This window comes from Triturus cristatus, chromosome 2_2 (assembly GCF_964204655.1).
Source record: "Triturus cristatus chromosome 2_2, aTriCri1.1, whole genome shotgun sequence".
NCBI classification, from domain to species: domain Eukaryota; kingdom Metazoa; phylum Chordata; class Amphibia; order Caudata; family Salamandridae; genus Triturus; species Triturus cristatus.
In genome coordinates, this window is record NC_140582.1 from 214863399 (window position 1) to 214885052 (window position 21654).

Consider the following 21654-nt stretch of genomic DNA (forward strand, 5'->3'; position numbering starts at 1 on the left):
GGGAATCAAGGTGATATCCTATGCGGATGACACCCAACTGATGTTCTCCAGTGAGATGTTATCAGTCTTTGACTTCCCCCAGAAACTGTCTCAAAAGAATTTCCGTCTGGATGAGCAACAATTTTTTTTAATGCTTAATGCCGATAAGACAAAGGTTCTGTTTTTTTCAACCGGGCAGTGCCACCCCCTGCCGCTCTGTGGTGGCCGGCGGAACTGGGGGCTGCTCCTGTACCCAAGGACTCGGTCAAGAACCTTAAGAGTCCGGTGGGACAAAGACCTATCCCTTTCTGCCCATCTCCAGCACGTATCTGCAGTCCGCTTTGGTAAGATGAAAGCTATTAGAAAATGAATCGGCTTCCGGCCAGAGGAATCGCGTAAAAGGGTAGTGCATGCGTTGGTCACCTCGTATCTTGACTACGCCAACCGACTCAACCTAGGCCTGCCTAGCTGTTTGATCCGAAGATTACAGTGCAAAACGCAGCCGCCAGATTGGTTTGAAAGGTTTCACTGCACCAGCATATCTCCCCTCCTCTCTGACAACTTCATTGGCTCCCTGTGGCTAAGAGAATTGAATTGAAGGCCCTTACTTTCGCTTTCCGGGCTTACCAGGGCAGAGGCCCTAATTATTTGAGGAAGAGACTTCGCCCTTACCAACAGAGCAGATTTCTGAGGTCCAACCTTAAACGCTACTTCACTGTGCCCCGTTTTGTTAATGCCACGGTGGGAGGTAGAACGTTTGAGGTCGGAACCTCCAAATGCTGGAATGACTTGACTCTTCACCTACGTGAGATGCACTCTGAACGCGAGTTCAGAAAGGCCCTGAAGACCTAGCTCTTCAGGCGCAGGGACTAGCTCTACGCCGGGTTTGCTCTGTTATCTGCTTCAGCGCCGGGACACCTCAACCGAGGCAGCTGTGCACTATATAGATGTCTTTATTATTATTCATGGTGAACATAAAGAAATCCTCTCCAACGCCACGGAACATGAAAACTTTCCTGAGGGCTACATTAGATATATCCGTGTGTATAGCCAAAAGTATAATAAGTAGAGTAAAGGCATTAAAGGAACTGATTCCCTTTATCTGACATGTTGGTATCTGACCGTGCAGAATGTAATGAAATGTTTAATTATTGCCTCCTGTATTCATCTGATTCCAAATATGTATGGGGCCAATTCAGGAAAGATTAAGCAACCAGTGGGTACAAACACAAGGAAATGTGATTGATCTAGTGCTTGTTACAAACAACTTAAAAAAATATATATATAATGGTGGGACAAAGGGTAGACTGTATCAATTACCTGTCCTTCAGACTATCCTGAAAGATGTGTCGCATCAGAAATGGGGTGACCTTAACAGCTGTCTGACAGTCAGATGCAAATGGTCAGTCTGAGAAAGTAAGAGAAACTATGGAGTTAAAAACTGTCTGACTCTTAAAACTAGTGATACCCAGATGGCCATGTCAGATACGTTACTCATGGCGATCTCCAACCAAAATGTTATCGAAATTCTGCCAAACAAGGATGTACTTTCAATGGAGGAACGATTTTTTATTTAGAAACGCAGGCTGTACAACTGGGGAAGTGGCTCCTAAGCTGGTATACTTTGAACAAATACTTCTGCCAGATAAATATATGGCTGTTAAATAGGCAAGAAAGCCATCAAACAGGAAATGTTATGGAATAAAGAGGTGTAGTTTTATCGATTGATGTGCAAGAAACCATGCTTTAAAAAGATTAACTAATGAAATAGTAATGCTTCCTTTTTTAACATGCCTATTAAGCAGGTCTCAGTTATCCATTGATAAGAGTACATATATCCGCCCTTGCAGCATATACGAAAGGTACATAACCAAAACAAAATCTTACCAATACCAGTCAGACTGTGGAAAGATCCAAAAGGCTATATCCCCCACATCAAGTTCCACCACTTCAGTAGAACCCGCATCTCGTTCTAGTGTCCAATTGAAAGCACCCTTTGAACCATTGCATTGGACTGCAATAAAACATTTTACATTAAAGGCAACTCTTCTAGTAGTATTTATCTTGAATTAAGGTTAATGAGTTAAAAGTACTAACCATTAAGAAGCTGTACTTAATTGTTCATAAAGATAAAGTAGGGATGAGAACAAACCCCACTTTAATTAGGAAATTAAAACCAGAAAATTAAGCCATTGTTAATGCACATGCACCCCACGGACTAGGGATACTTGTAACCAGGCGTACTTCAACACAGTAGATTCTACCAAAAATTCATTTTTGTTTTAGCAAAAAAAGCTGAACATTAAACCAAAGGCACATGCTACAAGAAATAATGGGGCTAATTCTGCTTTATTTTTTGGGGGTGGTTGGAGGAAGAATGTGTCCTTAAAAACCCTTAGCACTGCTGGTCTTCTATACCCACATTACAAAACATTACTATAGAGATGTCCCAACAAAGGAGGCATTAACAAGTCGAACAATTTTAAAGCAAGAGTTTGTTTCTACTCCCTCTTCAAAAAGTCCTCCACTGGGAAAATACCACTCCATAATGTATGCTTAGCACATGAATATAGAATATATTTCAATCTGTAGAAGGAACCATTTACTTGGATAGAACAATGTTTTTTTGCAGCTAGACGCTCTTCTAAAAATGATATCCTCCCACATCCTTGGTGAATGAGGGGGTTATGTGCCAAGGAGGATAAAAATGGAATGCATGTCCACCCATGTCAATGCCCAAATGGGGAAAAGAATACTGAACTCTGCCTGAACCATCCCCTACATGATGGAATAATGCACAAGTGACTCTAAAAGAGCATGATGCTGCAAAACAATTTCGTTACAAGTAAATAACTGATGTTATACACTAATTGTGATTGCTGGCTTAAGACTGTTTTTTTCCCTACAGGGGAGAATTACAAAAGTTCTAAACATGAAGCCTCCAGAGGTAAGTTCATTGTAAGCTAGTTAAGAGTCTTGTGGGTTTTATTAACATTATAAATTACAGTTTAGTAATATAATGTTGAACATGTTCACAGATAGCTGCGTTGTCCAACAAAGCTGCAGAGAAGGGGCTCTCTTGATCAGCATTGATTCTGAAGCTTGAACATCTTATCCTGAGTTCCTAGTCTTTAAACGGAGGGCATCCAAAGAGTTAAATCTATAATTTCACCGTGCATGGGGCAACAACACTTTACACTTTCTAAATTCAGTTTGGGTTAAGAACACTGTCAAAAAAGCAAAGTTGTGTTTTTATTTCCTTTTTTCCTATGAGTGATTATACGATGGGCAAGCAGAGAGATGCAATTTCCAAGTAAGTGCAAGCCATCTTGCTTCAGTCTGGAATGGTTCACCCTACCCTGTGGCTGTGTAGTGGAGATTAATTTCTGGGGATGTGACTGGAGCACTGCTCACTTGCGAAGTGATGTCTAACAATAAGTGTATTTTATTTTCCGTTTATCTGCAGATCCTAACCATAGAAAATAACAATGCCTTGCTAGAGTTCAAAAAGCCTCCAGGGTGCACCTTTATCCTCAGACAGTCTATCTCTTCTCCTTTTGTAAAGGTCCACACATGCCTTGCTGTGATATATGCCGATACTCAACCATTTTAAGTAAAGGGCTCAGCTGACACCTTAAGCTAGGTCTTTGCTACATAAGTACCCAAAATAATAAAAATATATAAGAAATTAAGTCACTCTTCGATTTCCAAGGTATTGAATCACCTGCAACCTTGTGGACTTTTACACAATAAGTTTATACTGAGGTTTTTAATATCTATTTGAATACTGGAAAGATTGAGGCTTTTCTTTGTGGCAATCTGAAACATCAGTCTATGCTTTGTCTACTGCAAATATTGTGTGTGTTTTCTCTTTGGTTGCCCTTGAGAGGGTCATTTTGTTTGTCACGAAACCTGCTCCTCCCAGTACTGAGCAGAAACCATGAGATGCACCATTGTATATAACTTCCAATGGTTAGAGAAATCTTTTCAGAGATCCCACCTCAAAACTGTGGCCTTCATTGTAGAGGGTTGACTAGTTTCAGGACCATTTCTGTGGTATCCCTTAGTGTTCATGGGCTCGAAGGACTGGACTGTAGAAGATGTAGATCATCCTCCTCAGCAGTTTGGTTATTAGTTGGCTATGTTATATGCAGTCTTAAGGTTCCTTTAGCACCTCTGGTGTCATAGACATCGTAAAAACATGCCGTCAGGGCAAGGATGGATACTTCCTTTACTTAGACGTGGCAGTTCTAGAAATGTACAAGTTAATTGAAGAAATCAGCCTACCAGTTAATGTGTAAGAACAGTGATAGTAAAAACTGCGGTCTATATTAACAGCAAAAAAGAGAACATGTTTCTCTAATTACACATAGGTGACAATAAGAAAAGACGTTTAATAGTTCTTAAAGTTATTTATTTTTTAAGGTGTTCACAGTGGGTATTATTGTATGTAGCATATTGCCAGAGTGGAAGGATTTTGAAATTATTCTATCTAGCTGAAGAATTTAATCTACCTGTAAATAACCTATTTTGTATGAATTAAGATTTTAGCAATGATAGAAGAAGCAGCTGGTACCAGGATGTATGAGTGCAAGAAGCTTGCAGCTCAGAAAACCATAGAGAAGAAAGAAGCTAAGCTGAAAGAAATCCATACGGTAAAATATTTTGTATTTTTATTTTTGATGTTTTGTTCACTGGTGCTTGCGTGGTGGCAAATAATTCTGTTTTGACTGCTTTCACAATAGGTGACAATCAGGTGCTTGCTGCAATTTTCACTTTTGCTCATGTATTCGGTCTGTTGTTGTGGGGGTCGGGGCGGGGGGGGGGGTTTCCAGGGGAAGTCCAAGGAGCTAGATCTGTTTAAACTCTGATGCTGACAACTATTGTGTGTGGCAAGAATTGCAACGTAAAGTTAGCGTATGTTGCTACTGCCTAAAAGTGTGCCAACACTTCAGAAACGAAAAAGGGACATTTTGAGTCTAGAGACAAACTTGTCTTTCATGTACCCATTTCGAAAAGGTAAGTACATCATTTCCTGTAAAGGCGTCCCATGGCATCTAGGTACATGAAGCCATGTTGAGCGGTAGGGGAAGCCTTCCTGATAGTCCTGTCTCTCTCCAATGCCAGGGTTCATGCAAAAAATCATCTTAATGTGAGTTAATATTGTTAAAGGGTGAAGTCTTGCCATCCATCTACCCCAGACAACGTTTTCATACTTGCCGACTGTTAAATGTTTATATATATATATATATCTGACATTCGGCGTGACCTTCATAATATGCATACTTATAGTGGCTTTCAGCCAGCACTCTTCATCTATAGGTCTGCTGAAGCTGAACTCAATAGTACGGTCCGCCTGTAGGAATTTATACAGAAGTGAAATCAGTCCTCTGGTGGAACTAGGGTCCAGATTTAATACCAATGTGTGAGATTTTACTGGTTCGTCTGGTAACGAGGTCCAAATCTCCCGGGTGTGCGTGTTATTTTTACATATTGCAAATACTGGCCATCTGCGACCTGATACCAATCTTTTGCGCCTTGGAACGTCAAAGTTCCCTTGGCATATGAATCTCCGCCCATCAAACAGCCCGCTTCATACCACTCCGTAATATCCATTACTGTTTGAATTTAGAAAAAGCACTGCAGCCATTGCGGGGGGAGTGCTATGGTATATAGAGACCTTTGGATGATCAGGGTGACTGCCTGTTCCCATGCCTTCGCCACGTGTCGGGCTATGTGGGGAAATCTGTAGGGATACGTGAGCCCATCATGAGAACCTGGGAGGGTTATGCCTGTATTCCAATCCGCCAACCATTCTTTTTCAGTATTCCGGCCCTCCGCACACCATTGTGCTGCATATTGTAACAGTCCCACCAGGTGATATAGTCTAAAGTCCGGTTAACCCAGGCCACCTGCATCCATATCTAGCATCAGAACAAAAATAGATATTTTGTGAATTCATTCTACCACATAGTGAATGCCATTCATCTTGAAAATTTCAATAAAAATTTCAGGAGAAATGCAACCAGAAATTCACATAAAGCAAAACATTATTCTGAGAAAATGCACTGGTCTGTCGGTCTTTGTGAAGTTTGATGCTTTGTATCACAAAGTAGGTGTGAACATTGCTGTTGTAACCCTGTTTTATATTCATGTTTTAATTATTAGCCACCACACTGGCATCTTGTTGTGGCATCTGCCTAACCTTGTGCCATGGGTTCAGGATTACCAGCAGCTGACTAATTTTACACTGTAACATTCACTATTCCGAGCACTTTCTTTTACAATGCAGCTAAACTGGTGGTCTTTCTGCCATTGTCTCTGAATGAACTTCAGAAACAGATGCAATATCCCTTTCAGTAACTACATCTGAGTCTTCTGAAGTCCTGGGAATCTTGCCTTTGAAAATGGGGAATTAGCATTTGAAAACCTAGCATCTGTCATGAAAGACTGGATTGGTTCCCCAGGGCACCTCTAGCACCCAATCAATGATGATTTTTATTTTATTTTCTAGATTTAAACATACATCGGAAATGCAGCTTGCATAACACCTCCTGCTATTAGACTTGGCTCAATTATATTTCATCATTGTTCTTATACCATTAATTTTGCAGCGTGAATCTTTCTGGATTCACTATGCTGTGCATTATTCCGCGATCTGGTGGTTGGGTCCGGATTCGTAGTCTTTCCTTTGTGTTTTTTTTTTTCGTAGCCCCGGTGGGCGTCGACGTCCCACCATTTGGTGCGCCTCTCGTGACGTCGTCGTGCTTCCTGCGGAAGTCCCACCTTTGGGGCGCCATCTTCAGATTCTTTTTTCCGCCGTTGGTTCTGGATCGTCATCCAGAAGCTCCAGGATTTCAATCGAAGGAAGAAGGAGAAAACGCGAGTTTCGTCGAGGAAAGAACTACTGATCACACAGAGAGGAATAACTTGCATCCGGGACGCGAAGAAGGAAGAGTTTTCACGAATTTTCTTTGACGCCCTTGGAAAATGCGCACTCAGAGGCTCTGAGCGCAATGGACAAGACACCATTCAAATTCTGCCCTAACTGCCACCACAAGTTCGCGCAGAAGGACCAGCATCCGGTCTGCAACCTTTGCCTACCGATCGACCACCCGAGCAAGGACTGCAACGCCTGTTCAGCTTTCGCGCCGAAGACGCTCCGGGTGAGAGAACGCCAGAGAAGAGCCAACTTCACTATGGAAGGCAAGGGTAAGGCCCCGTCGCTTTACGATCTGGGCCTCTCCACCGACTATGAGGACAACCTCGCCGAGGGACCTGAAAACTTCACGGTCGTAGAGACCGACAAGAAAATGCCAGACGAGGTAAGAGAATCGTCGAGTTCAAAACCCCCGAAAGGGCCTCGAAAACCTGAGAGTGACTCTCGAAAATCTGAGTCAAAGTCCTCAAAAGGAGCACCGGCGCCGAAAATTTCGACGACCAAGGGTGGATCCATGGACAAAAGGCCGAGCGGATCCTGCGAAAAGGACTCCCTGGTGCCGAAAGACGCCGAAAGGCAGAGTTCGTCGAAGATAGCCCACGATACGGGGCGTTCGATGCAGAAAGACAAGCCAGCGTCGACGCAAGCGCCGTCAAAGACCTGCGGTCGACGTCGAAAGCATCTCCGAGATGGAGAAAAAGAAGAGAAGGCTCGAGGCGGAGATGGAGAGCATCCTTCAGAGGAAGAAGGAGTTCGACGCCAAAATGAAGCAATTCAGAATTCCAACGACTCCGTCGACGGACGTCGTCGAGATCGAGGAACAGGACGAATTCGACGCCGAAGGGCTGCCGAGAGATCCTGAGGAGGAGGAAGAAGGCCCCTACTATGAAGGCGAAGACGAGGAAGACGACCAGCATTCGTTCTACGGCTCGGCGCCATCAACCACTCACGAGCTGGAATGGCAAGACATCGACGCCGAAAATCCCTAAGAGCCTGTGGACACGTATCCTTCGAGGCCTTCGCCGCCCGACGACATCGGGGTGTACAATATGGTCGTCAGGAGTGCGGCAGCAGCCTTTGGGGTAAAACTGGACGAGGAGAAACCGAAAGCTGATTTCCTTCTCGAGACTCTGCTCCCCATTCAAACGGGGAGCCAGTTCCTTCCCATGCTCCAGTGTAATGAACCAAGGAAAGGAGGCCTTTAAGGAACCAGCAACATGCCGGTCCATCATGCCAATGGACGGAGAAAAAATACAAGCACTCCTCCCTGGACCCGCATTACATCAAGGGAGCGGTCACGGCCGACTCAATCATCGCGTCCACGGCCAGGAGAAGGGCCAACGTGCCAGCGACCTCGGGGCCACCCCCCGATAAGGAAAGCAGGAGGATGGACCTCACTGGGAGGAAGGTCGAAAGGAACGCTGCAATGCACTGGCGCATGGCGAACTCCAATGCGCTTCTCAATCGACACCAGTACCAGCACTGGGACGAGATGGGGGAACTACTCAAACACCTCCCTGAAGAATACCGCCAAAGAGCCTCCCACCTTGTGGAAGAAGGTAAAAACATAGCCAACTCATGCATTAAAACTGCATTGGACGGGGCGGAAACTTCAAGCAGACTGATGGCCATAGGGATCACCGAACGAAGACAGGCCTGGCTGAGAATCTCTGGATTCAAACAGGAGGTGCAGAGCAACATACTAAACACTCCTTTCAACGGGGAAACACTATTCGGGGCAACAGTGGACGAAAAGCTCACCCAGCTGAAGAAAGAGAACGAGACGGCGAGGTCAATGGGGGCCCTACAGTTCAGGGGGATGCGAAGAGGCACTCCAACTAGGAGACCCTACGGTAGTGGAGGTAACCAGCAGTGAGCGTCGCACCAGACGTTCCAGCAAGGACAGCAGGGTGACAGTCACAGCCAGCAAGGGCAGCAAAAACAAAACTGGCAGTACCAGCCGCGGGGCCAGTCCTTTCGCGGGAGAGGAAACGGACGTGGCCAAAGGAGACGAGGGGGTGACCAATCCTCATCTAAGTGACTCGGCACGCATGGGGACGCTCACCCCCAACATACCCCCAGGGGTGAGGTGCAATGTAAGAACAACGGGGGGGGAAGAGACCCGATCGCCTACGAACATCCAACACCAGTAGGCGGAAGACTGGGACTCTACCTACAGGAATGGCAACGTATAACCACAGACTAGTGGATACTGAACGTCATGCAACACGGTTACTGCGTGGACTTGGAGGAAACGCCTCCAAACAGAAAACCAAAAAGAAGACAACGCTCAGGTCAAGAGCTTGCTCAACTGAGAGAGGAAACACTGAAGCTGCTCGAAAAGAGAGCCATCGAGCCAGTGCCTTACAAGGAAAGGAACAAATGGGTCTACTCGAACTACTTCGTGGTACCGAAAGTAGACGGAAATCTCAGACCCATCCTGGACCTGCGATACCTAAACAAATTCATCAGAACACAGAAGTTCAAAATGACATCACTACAGGAGGTGCTGCCCCAAATAAGGGACGGAGACTTCATGTCCACCGTGGATCTCAAAGATGCCTACCTGCACATCCCAATAAACAGAAGGCACAAAAGTCTTTTAAGATTCAGCATCAACCAGGATCATTACCAATTCACGACCCTGGCCTTCGGCCTGAGATCAGCACCAAGGGTATTCACGAAATGCCTGTCGGCAGTCGCAGCATACCTACGGAGGAAGGGGATTCATGTGTACCCTTACCTAGACGACTGGCTGATCAAAGCGAACACCGACAAGAAGTGCGAAAAACACGCAGCACGGGTGACAAAGACACTGACGAACCTGGGGTTCTCGATACACTGGGGGAAGTCATCAATGAAGCCAGAACAGGTGAAGATTTTCCTGGGAGCAAAGATCAACACCATAAACAGAACGGTCGTGCCCAGCGACAGGAGAGCAGAAGCCCTACTGAAGGAGACGCGCCTCTACCGGAAGGGGCGAGTTCGGACAGTGAGAACAGTGAGCAAGATCATGGGGATGATGGCGTCATGTATCCACCTGGTCCCAAATGTACGACTGCACATGAGACCATTCCAAGAATGGCTACAACAGCAATGGTCACAAGCAAGCGGAAGTTGGGAAGATCTAGTGGTTGTTACGCACGCAGTGCAGGAGGAGATAACTTGGTGGAACAGGGACAACATAACTACAGGAAAAAGCCTGGCACCACCAAACCCAACTGTGACCATCACCACGGACGCATCTCAAAGGGGATGGGGAGCGCACATGGACAAACTCAGAGTGAGGGGTCTGTGGGCTCCGGCAGATGCGGTCAGACATATCAATTACCTGGAATTGAAGACTGTCCTGCTAGTCCTGAAGGCATTCCAGAAGCACCTGTACAACCAGAGAGTGTTGATTCAAACGGACAACACCACAACCATGTTTTATATCAACAAACTGGGTGGGACGCAGTTGTTCCCCCTTTCCACTCTGGCACAGGAGATTTGGAGATGGGCCATACCCCTCAAGATAGACCTGCTGGCAATTCACCTACCAGGGAAGGACAATGTGGAGGCAGACTGGCTAAGCAGGCAGACCTCTGCTTCACACGAGTGGGAGCTCAATGGGCAAGAAACGCAAAAGCTTTTCCAGAAATGGGGAACTCCCACAATAGACCTGTTTGCAACACGCCAGAATGCAAAATGCCAAAGCTTCGTGTCCAGGCAACCAGATCAGCAATCACTAGGGAATGCCCTAAGGATAAGCTGGTCAGGGACATTTGCCTACGCTTTTCCGCCGATACCACTGTTACACAGGGTGCTTGACAAGTGCAGAACCAGCAACATGACACTGATCCTGGTGGCACCGCAGTGGGCAAGGCAGACTTGGTTCTCCCAAATTCTAGAAATGGCTCAAGGCAATCCCCACAGATTCACGAGAAGAAAGGACCTGCTCTCCATGCAGAACGGAGAGGTTCTACATCCAGAACCAGAGAGCCTCAGACTGGCGGCATGGCTCCTGAAGACTTAGAATTTGCGGACCTTAGATTGCCTCCAAGCACTATGCGAGTGCTGCGAGAGGCAAGGGGACCAACTACACGCAAATGCTATAGTGCGAAATGGAAAAGATTTACAATATGGTGCAGGAAAAATGGGCTGCAAAATAAAATGACAAAGGACTCAACAGTGCTGAGATACCTCACGCACCTTCTAGAAAGTAACCTATGCTCGACCTCCCTAAGAGTACACCTAGCGGCGATAGTAGCCTACACAAGAGGGGAGAAAGGTGGAAGTTTCTTTACGTCGCAGGTAGTTAAGAGATTCATGGAAGGAGCGAAAAGAATTGCGCCACCTAAAAGGTTGCCGCCGCCGGCATGGAACCTCAACGTGGTCCTAACGGAGCTTATGAAGGCACCGTTTGAACCCATCCACAAGGCCTCAATGCAAATGTTGACTATGAAAACTGCATTTCTGGTAGCCATAACCTCGCTACGCAGGGTGAGCGAACTGCAATCACTAACGCTACAAGAGCCCTACATACAGATACACAAAGATAGGGTTGTCCTGAGAACGGACCCGCACTTCATGCCTAAAGTCGTGTCGGCGTTCCATATGAACCAGAGTATTCAGATACCGAGTTTCTTTCAAAACCAAACTTCAAAAGCAGAAAGGGCTCTACACACTCTAGACGCTAGAAGAGCGGTGATGCACTACATTGAGAGGACCAAGGAGCACAGAAAAACTAAGCAGCTCTTTGTGTCCTTTGCAACGAGTTTCATGGGTAGACCAGTGACAAAGGGCACCATTGCTAGATGGATTGCACTGACTATACAGTTTTGCCACAAACAGGCAGGACAGGAGCTAACGGAGGGGCCTCAAGCTCACTCCACAAGGAAGAAGGGGGCAACCATTGCCTTTCTGGCAAACACGCCCATTCAAGACACATGCCTGGCGGCAACATGGGCTTCGGTGTACACGTTCACCAAGCACTACTGCGTGGACATACAGATGAACAAAAGCACAAGTAGGACAGAAGGTGCTTCAACACATATTCAACGACCAACGCTCATCTAACACCCAGCCGCCACAAGGATAACAAACCGCTACAAAGTCTATGCACAGCATAGTGAATCCAGAAAGATTCACGCTGCAAAACGAATAGTTTCTTACCTGTCGGTGTAGTTTTGCAGCTTGAAGATCTTTCTGGATTCACTAGCGAACCCACCCACCTCCGCCAGGAAGATGAGGCTGGAGGAAGAGGGGGAAAAAATCAAAGAAAAACAGAAGGAATGAAATACTACAGAAAAGTGGACATATAATTTAATCATTCGCCTAGGGTTAAAAAAAAAAAAAAAGAGAGGAAAAAAGAACCCGAAGATGGCGCCCCAAAGGTGGGACTTCCGCAGGAAGCACGACGACGTCACGAGAGGCGCACCAAATGGTGGGACGTCGACGCCCACCGGGCTACGAAAAAAAAAAAAAACACAAAGGAAAGACTACGAATCCGGATCCAACCACCAGATCGCGGAATAATGCACAGCATAGTGAATCCAGAAAGATCTTCAAGCTGCAAAACTACACCGACAGGTAAGAAACTATTCGTTACATTTACCACATTGTAATTCTACTCCAAAACCACCGCCCTGCCCCCCTATTGTCTGCACTTTTACACATCCTCATTCGAAGACTCTGCCTCCCTTCGTCGTATATAATCTCTATAAGGTTCACACTAGTCATCCATCCTTGCATTACAATATGCCATGTATTTTAGCCATGCCTCTTTCGTAAAAGCTTTAGAGGCCAGTCAGTGTATCGCTACCTGCCTCTTTGCTAATAGGGTGATGGAGACCAATTTACATGCTCCACTTGGAATGCCAACATTGCAAAGGAGATTGTCGATATTCAGTTCTACCATTTCGGCCTGTGATTCAAACATTCTATTCCTGAAGTTGACCAACTCTAGGCAATTCCAGGCAATTTGTAAAAAGATCACATTCATGCCCTAGCATTTTTTGCATTTGACAATTCTACCTGGGTTAAACGTAACCATATGCTCTGGTGTATAATGTAGTTGATGTAGTATCTTAAAATGTATCCACTTGTACCTGTAATTAAATGGAATACCTTTGACTTGTACACAGTTGTATTGCCAATATGTTTGTTAAAGGTCTCCCAAATTCTATTTCCCATACCCTTTTGAACAAACTTTCCTCTGCCTCCCCATAATTAATCATCTCTTTCCAAACATGGATCTTTATAGCCATGATCAAAGATTTTGCAAGCGAAAGGTATTGTGGGGGTGCTGAGCCTCTGGTGCCTTATCCAGGAAGAACCGGTTTCTTGAAACTTTAAAGTACCTGCTCTGCTCACATGTCCCTTTCATATAGAAAGTCCTCCTTTCCTGTTTTATGGGCTGTCTGGCTCCGGCTCCAGTGCTGTCCACACACAGCTATGTTAGGATGAAAATTAAAAGGAAAATGAGTTGGTTTCGAAAATTCAATTACTATAATATCAATTGCTATATTGCCACCAGTTACATTGGCAAATGTGCTAGCACATTGCCTTTAAACTAAATGCAATGGATGTAGTCTCCAACTGGTAAAGAGTTCTTGTCCGAGTCCAAAACATTTATCAAAATATTGTAGTTGCAGGTATTGAGCATATTTAATATTGAACAACCTCCGTTCTGGAAGTATGCCAAATTAGTATGTGCCAACCTTATAGCACAACCTACGTCCTGGCTTGTTGATCTACGGTATACAGATTATAAAAACCCTGTCTTGTTGCAATGTCCTTGTTGACTTTTTCTGTAAATTACTGTTGAAGGCAAGTGAGATGATCGAATATAGCTAAAATATTTTGTGATGTAAATGTTTCACCACCCTTTGCTTTGTGTTTTTCAGATTTTGGAGGAGGAAATTACGCCAACATTACAGAAACTGAAAGAGGTATCCAATCACATTAAAATGTTTCTAGTTGGAAAACGTGATAACATTCTTTCTATGTATAAGCTGCTGTAGGATGCAGATATTGAAAATTGCGGGGAATGCTCTGGCATTTTGGTATGTCTGGGCGCTGACTTTCAAACTTTGCAAAATTTCTGTTTCCATAATGTCCCAAAATTATTTTTAAATAAAACATCTAAAGTGTTTCTAGTCAGTGTACGTTTTTTGACAATTAGAAAAAAAGTATGGAAGCTACCATACCATGACTGGTTTCACATTATGTAACCCTTTTGGTCATCCTTCATTTGAAAGGTAGTTGGAATATAAGAGACTAGAAAGATTGGTCTCTGCTTTTTCTGTACAGTCCTCTCATTTCACTCTTTTACTCAGTATCCTAGTGAGGCAAAGAGATTTAAAAAACTGTTGGAGAATTAATGGCAGTGCCCTGATTAAGCAACTTAAGGTACCTATCCCCCACCTCCCCAAAATCAGCTATCACATTCATCGGTCCAGAATCCCTACCCGTTAGACAATTCAGCTATTCTAAGTGTCACACACCATTCTGTATACTCTGGCACACGCACTCACACTCATCCACCCTCTCGCGAACACTCATGCCGCCAACCGTACTAATCTTAGAACTAATTTTATCAACACTCTCTGCAATCATACATGCTTCTGACAGGAAATGTCAAACAACACAACCTAGGTTTTTGAAAACATTTTTTACATTTGATTTTCGCACATCAAAACAAACACAGTAAATAGTGCACTCACAGCCCACCCCCAGTAGTCCTCCAATCCCTCCTGAGTTCCCCCACCAGGCCTGCACGCCTGACCTATGTACACGTTTAATCACGGGAGTTTGACGGAACCCCACGTCCATGCATGATCTAGACATCTTTACTCCCACATGCTGCAACAGCCAGCATATAGATGACCTGCGCAATGATGGATGAGAATGTGCAATCTTCCACAATTTGATCTGGAAATGCATTTTTCGAGACCCAGCAAATAATTTTTTGGCACTCTCCTGTCACTTCCCACTTTCAGCTTCTCAGGTTACCTCCTTCAATAGTCTACAGACCCTGGAGCCCAATAAGAACGTAACCAAAATATAAATACATTTTAGACCTTATGATCATCCTCTCCATTCACCACACCCACCACACATTCCATGGAGACTTCAACCTCGGTGGTGAATAAAGCACTGAGACTGAGGTGCTTCCTCCACACGATTCTCAATACTCTGGTTATCAATCAGTTAATCTCTAAACCCACCAATTCCAAAGACAACACCCTCAATTTTATCATGGACAGACTTTCGCCATCAATTCTCTGCAAAACTTTGTGTCCCAGGAATGGGCAAACCACTTTTCTTACTCCTTAATCACACCTGCGCATTCAGGGTAAACTAAAAAAGCAATGCATCCATATTCTGTTCAAACACTTCTTCACGGATGCCGCTGAAGAAATCGGCGCGCCTATCAACATGTACACTATTGCCCTGGAAAAACGGATGAAACTCGATGCACCTCAAACTCTATCCGCCGCAACATAGTACATCAACAAACTCTTAAAGAAGAAATGCATCTTATGCAGAAGAACGAAATAGAGCCAGACCAATGCCTTTCTTGACCTTACCAAACTCCTCTCTGCAAGTACATCCCTAAACTCCATAGCCACGTAATTATCTTCAACTCCGCAACTAACAAAAGCAAATCACTCTTCGCCTCTGTCAAACACTGTATCCATTCACGTCCAGACTCTCCAGTCCAACAATCTGTTGACAAGTGGAATCTTCATTGAAAGTATAAAAAAATAAATTAAAACAAATCTGATTCTACCAGTATGTCTCTAATTCTCCCACCGTTTCGCACTCATGGGCCTTCTCCTTGCACGCTGAACTCACTGGTATCAAGTCACTAAAGGTTTACATCTTGGAAGATGATTCCAAGCATCATGCATTGTGCAATCACTTCATGGAGATCTCCTCAATCCCTGCCCCACACCTAAGGTTGTCGGCTTCTCTGTCTTAGAGAACCCGGCTGATGACTTTGTTGCAAAGCAGATCTTCACTTTCTGAAGAAGCCTACTATCGACCCAGACATTTTTCCCAATTACCACCAACCTTTCAAAGGGTAAAATTGAAAAAACTAGTTCCAGGAATGGATCACTTGAAACCTTTCCATTAAGGTGATTTATGGGTGTGACTTATGGTGAATGTTTGAGTGATTTCTATTGTTTACACGTCACTGCTAAAGACCAGGGAGCCATATTTATTAAGTAAATGCACTTTATTCGTGGCAGAGTGCCCAATGTTATATTACTCCTTCAGCTAATCTTTTCGTTTTATCCAGCAGTACTTTGTGTTCTGGGGCTTAGCAGGCTACACACAGATTTAAAAATGCAACGACGTATCCCAGAGTGCTATTGAATAGAATTCCAGGGCTTGCTCTAGACGTTGCATGATATGGGACACCAGTATCAGTTGGAAGATGAGCATCTTCAACTATTTGTCTTTCTATGTATATTCAAATCCCTCTTCTATCAGGCGACATCAAGAATATCCGCCACCTCCCACTGGTGAAAGATTGGATGTATTCGCGAACTATGGTAATAACATTGTTTGTACTGCCTTTTTGCTTAGGTCTGACTCCCCCATGCCCCCCTCTTTCTTTTTACATAGGAACGCTCTTCCTATTTGGAGTATCAGAAGATCATGCGGGAGATTGAACATTTGAGTCGTCTCTATGTCGCTTATCAGTTTGTTTGTGCTGAAGAGACTAAGGTGCGCTCTGCTGAGGAGCTTAAGGAGATGCAGGATAACATTGTGAAACTGCAGGAGTCTATGGTGGAAAATGAGAGAAAGGTGAAAGAACTCGGCAAAGAAATTGCGGAATTGGAAAAGAAAAAAGATGGGGTAAGTAATAGAAGACCTATTGAGTAAAGTCCCCTTTTTCCCTATCATTTTAATATATATTTTTTATTTATTTCGTTTTTGTTTTTTAGGTGTAGCTTTTTTATTAATATATAATGGGAAGTTTACTATGACAGCCAATGTGCTTTATTATTGAATTGTATTTGTGAAAATATTCTCAGACTGAATCTGACCTTGACCTTCACAGATCTGCCCCACGGACTAAACTGATATGTTTTTTCACTTTGGACTGACCACATATTTCTTCACATTCTATAATTCCTCCTTCTGAACTGTAACTTCAGTTGGTAATTTTCTCCACCATTTCAAGAAGTACGTCTGGATAATTGAACTTCCGCTCATTATTTTTTTGTTTTTATTTGCATTACTTAAGATTTAATATGTTTTATGTGCTTCAGCTCTTTGTGCTAATCTATTACATTAACTAAAACAAGAATGCACAATATCGCGTGAATGATTTAGTGAGCTTTGGTGGCAGTGTGTGTAGACATTCTAGAATGTTACACTAACTTTGCCTTCAATGACATTTCTCAACTTTTACTGCAAATTGTTTGGCTTAAAGTGCATTCAGCTGAGTTTTCCGTGAAGCATGAAATTCACAGGTTTAAATACTATTGTAAAGTCTCATGCCATTGTCTTTGTCTCTGTTTATTCGTTTTACATAGTGCTTAAAATCTAGGAACAGCAGAGTGATTGAATGCTAACACTCTATTCAGGAAAATGATTTTTACAGAATAAATATTCAGAGAAATAAACGGAAAGTAGAGGGGAATTATGTGAAGGAAAGTGAGCATTGTGATTAACAAAAGATGAGACTAGTCTAAATTTACAGGTTAAGCACATTAGCGGAATCGTTCTATTTGTAGTTTTTTTAACCAGAAAGGTAGTCTATGTGCCGAGATGGAAGAGAAGTGTTTTCCCGATAGTAGGCATAACTTTCTTGAAGGGTTGTCTTGAAATTTGAGAGGTCTTATTTTAGAGACCATTTGCTACTGAGACCTTGTGTCACCTGTTATGATGGGACTTCTGGCGAGAGAAAATGTTTTTTGTGAGATGGCACAAATAAAATAAGAATATACACAGGGCTACTAGAATTATGCGGCAGAGGAGGGCTAAATTATGCGGCAGGATAAAGTAAATTTAGCGACAAGAAAAGGCAAATTATGCTTCATACTGCAGCATACTCAAGGATCTAGACAGGGAACCTCATGCTCAGTTATTTGTGCTGGCCCACCAGCCAGCTCTTCAGGAAGTCATCTAACATCCGCACCTGGTAATGCACATTTCCATCATGGCCAGTGGGAACATTCATGCTGTTGAGAGGATGTGCCAGCTTCATCCTTGACTCCTCTTGAGCACTCTAGTTTCCTCCAGATGTCTTGAGGATTCTACTGACCACACTTGAATTAGGTGACTGAGCTAGAGGACGTGGCTCTGAGTCTGGGAACATTTGACCTCTTTCTATGACTAGTGGTTCAGGGTATGTTCGCAATTGAATCCATGGTCACTACAGCAGCTGATGCACTGTCTCTAGCTTTGATATTGCTGGCTTTGGTGGTTGTTGTCCTTGGCCATGAATCCACAAACCTTCTTATCACTAGAATTGATTGCCTGTGACTGATGGCTTCTGTTTTACAGCCTTATGTACCAACCTAATCGATTTTATGGTGTACTGGCACGGGAGATAGCTATTGCCCTCAGTGGACTAGTTGGTTGCTAGTTGGATTCCATTAGACTACAGATACACCAGGTACTGGACCTTATGTCTGCACTCTGAAACAGATTGTTCCATTTGCCAGGTTTGCTTGCGGGTTGCTGGCAGTTTGGGTCTGGAGGGAGAGTAAAAAGCAGTAACAGACACTGGCACTGGGGTTTGAACTACTGTTTGGGGGGGTCTTGCTATTCCCAATGAAGGATCATATGTGCACTGAAGGTCAGAAGTCTCAAGTGTGCTCCCACTTTAAGTCCCTTTGAACAACCATTGGTCACTGGCCCAAAGGTAAGCCATACACAGTGTTAGGCTGTATGCTCTGAAATATCATTTGGGATCACACCACTGTCCAAGAAGGAGCTAGAGACTTATGTTCCCTTTATATTTTATCTGAAGCATATTTTCCTTGTGTATATTAAGTGTTGCAAAAAACTGACAAGATGGTCCGCTGTTAAGGGGCTGTTAAGTGTCCTGCTACATCGTTTAAAATATTCCCCCTGTGTGACTAAGCTTTGGACAGCTCTTCTACACTATCCTAAGATTGTGCTAAAAGGTAGTACCTGTTCATAGAGTTTGGTATACCGTCTTGAGTGGCCCATTAATGGAGCTGAGTAAAGGTTGTACGAATTGGTACATCCTATACCATATCGCATATTATATGTAGAGTTGTTAAATCACTGGTCAATGCTTCTCGTTTACAACTCACAGACCCAGTATGTTTACCACTGTGGAAACTGTTTTGGGGGCAGCTGCCCATCCATCTTCTCTAAGACCCCACAATTTTCTAGGCCTATGGCACTATCTGGATTCCTTACACCCCCCCCCCCTCCTTTTTACCTTTCCCACTCTACCTTTCCATTCCCCTTTTGAGGTGTGTCTTGGCTATGCAAAGCGCTAATAACTCGTGTTTTTGTGTATTCACTGTTTTTCCTCCTATGTTTTTACTTGGCTCTTGTAACTTGATCTCATTTTGTAACCTGTAACTTGCTGATCCTCATGTAAAGCGCTCTGATACCTCCGGGTCTAGCCAGCGCTATATAAAACTCTGCAAATTAATAAAATACTGGCCGAGATGATGCTGGTTTTTCACCCACCCTCTAGACATTTTGAAGTCTTTCAGGACTTACTATTAGGCCTTCTACTCCTTGGACACAACGTGTAATCTTGACAACTTTGCTGCCTTTCTGGTTTGTAATGTGAAGCCATGCCTAAGCTGGCCAGAACCTGGCTTCAGAGGCTGACAAGGACATGCTAACTTCCCCACTTTGCAAGGTTTACTCTGAGGCTGCACCACTGCATAGCACTCTTGCTGATGACAAAAGGGCCTCCATTACCCTTCTCCCTAAATCTGGTAAGCATCTGTTGAATTGTTCCAGCTACCGCCCGATCTCCTTGCTAAGCGGCAGCACGAAAGTTCTAGCTGAAGTGCTGGGCATTACACTGGTTATCCTCTCCTTAGTACACAAGGACCAGGTCGGGTTTGTCCCCGGTCACACATCGGCATCCAATCTTAGTCTTCTGTTGCACATCCTCTGGAGAGTTTGGCATGATGACGATGAAAAGCTTGTGGTATCTCTGGATGGTGAGATGGCTTCCGACTGGTTGGAATTGGTCTACCTTTTTCAAGAGCTGAGCTCTGAGATGGTTCCGGTGTTTGAGCCAGATTTGGAGGCTGTATTACTTACCTGACAGCCACTGGAACCCTTGGCGATGGCCATACGCTCTTCACCCGACTTTCACCTCCATTGTGGGGAACACAAACTCACGCTGTATGCAGATGACATTCTAGTCGCCTTCGCCCTGCTACCTCACTGCGGGCCATCATGACTTTGATTACACATTTTACTTCCCTTTCCAGGTATAAGAAAAACTGGGTCAAAAGCGAGGTCCTCTCCCTTACAACCCGCACACCTCCAACTGTCACTGCAGGCTTGCCTTTTCAATGGTCCTCCTTGTCCATGTGGTACCTTGGATTGTAATTGATCATAGAGTCCGTGACTAGGGGGAATGCAATGTGGACCTCCTTCACATGTTCAAGAGGGTCATTGTGGCGCGCTGCTCCCAGCTTAACCTTTTTCTATAGGGGAACACGCAAATGCTCAAGATGAATTTGAAGCTTCGGTTGAACTGTGTTTACACCATGCTTCCACTCCACATCCCGGGCAGATTGATGGATGCTCTGGAGAAGAACTCTGAAAACATTTTTGTGGGGTCACCAGAAGCCGCAACTGAAATTGAAGAAGCTCTATGAGCATGGCGGTATGCGGCTACCAGCCATCATTTGCTGTTGCTTGCCATCCCAGTTGGTACCCCATAAATATGCTGGCCACACCACTCTTGACACACCGGAGGCTACAGCTGAACTCAACTGGGACGATACAAAGTGTTGCACACTGGAGCCGCTCTCCAGACTAATCGCTTCCCACCCTGTTCTGCCAAGACAATTCACCCCCTTGTGGTGTACCGTCTCTGTTGATCGCTGGACGGAGCCCAACCAGAGAGAAAGAGAGAGAGCGCACAAATGTATCAGCCACGTTCCACATTTACACAAAGCAGGGGTTGTGGAAAAAAGATACACCCCTCAACCCATGAGCAAGTAGTTGGGGAATGGTTCATGCCAGCCGATCACTGGGCATAGAGGAGAAGATGTATTTAACCCCTCCTACTTTTTTTTCAAAGCATTGAGAGATTTTTTTAAATGGACTCTCGCCCTTTTAGAATGTCTTGGCTCTTAAAAAAAGAAAAATGATCATAGGAAAAAGATTGCAAGCAAGCGAGGCCACAGGATGATACACATTTGGCCATCTCAAATATATTTTGAAAATCAGTTTAAAGTAACATAGGTGGCAATGGTAAAGGTATCTTAACATTAAGAAAAAGTGCGGCTTTTCATTGAAAAAAACAAACGTTAAAGTGATGTTATAGTTGGGTGAAAATGTCAGTTAAACGTAGCATTTTAAACTCAAACACTAGAATTCACCAGTTATAATTTACTGAGCTAACTAGAAGTTGTGACCCCTCTGTGCTAAGTTGTATTATATGATGCCATTGAACTATTCATGAATGGTGCAATCTGAGAGGTTATAAGCAAGTCACGATGGGTCACAAGTTCTAGTTAGCTGGTTAGGTGAATTTCAGTATTTATTTATTTTTA

The 21654-nt window shown here is 44.1% G+C and overlaps 1 protein-coding gene across 2 annotated transcripts in view; it reads left to right on the forward strand.

Moving 5' to 3' along the window:
* Window positions 1-21654, forward strand: part of SMC2 (structural maintenance of chromosomes 2) — a 482587-nt gene that overhangs the window by 110403 nt on the left and 350530 nt on the right. For both annotated transcript variants that reach the window (XM_085641249.1, XM_085641248.1), the window contains exons 5-8: window positions 2888-2926; window positions 4524-4634; window positions 13807-13851; window positions 16538-16771. In XM_085641249.1, coding sequence (XP_085497375.1) covers window positions 2888-2926; window positions 4524-4634; window positions 13807-13851; window positions 16538-16771 — 429 coding nt within the window. The remainder of the gene's footprint in view (window positions 1-2887; window positions 2927-4523; window positions 4635-13806; window positions 13852-16537; window positions 16772-21654) is intronic.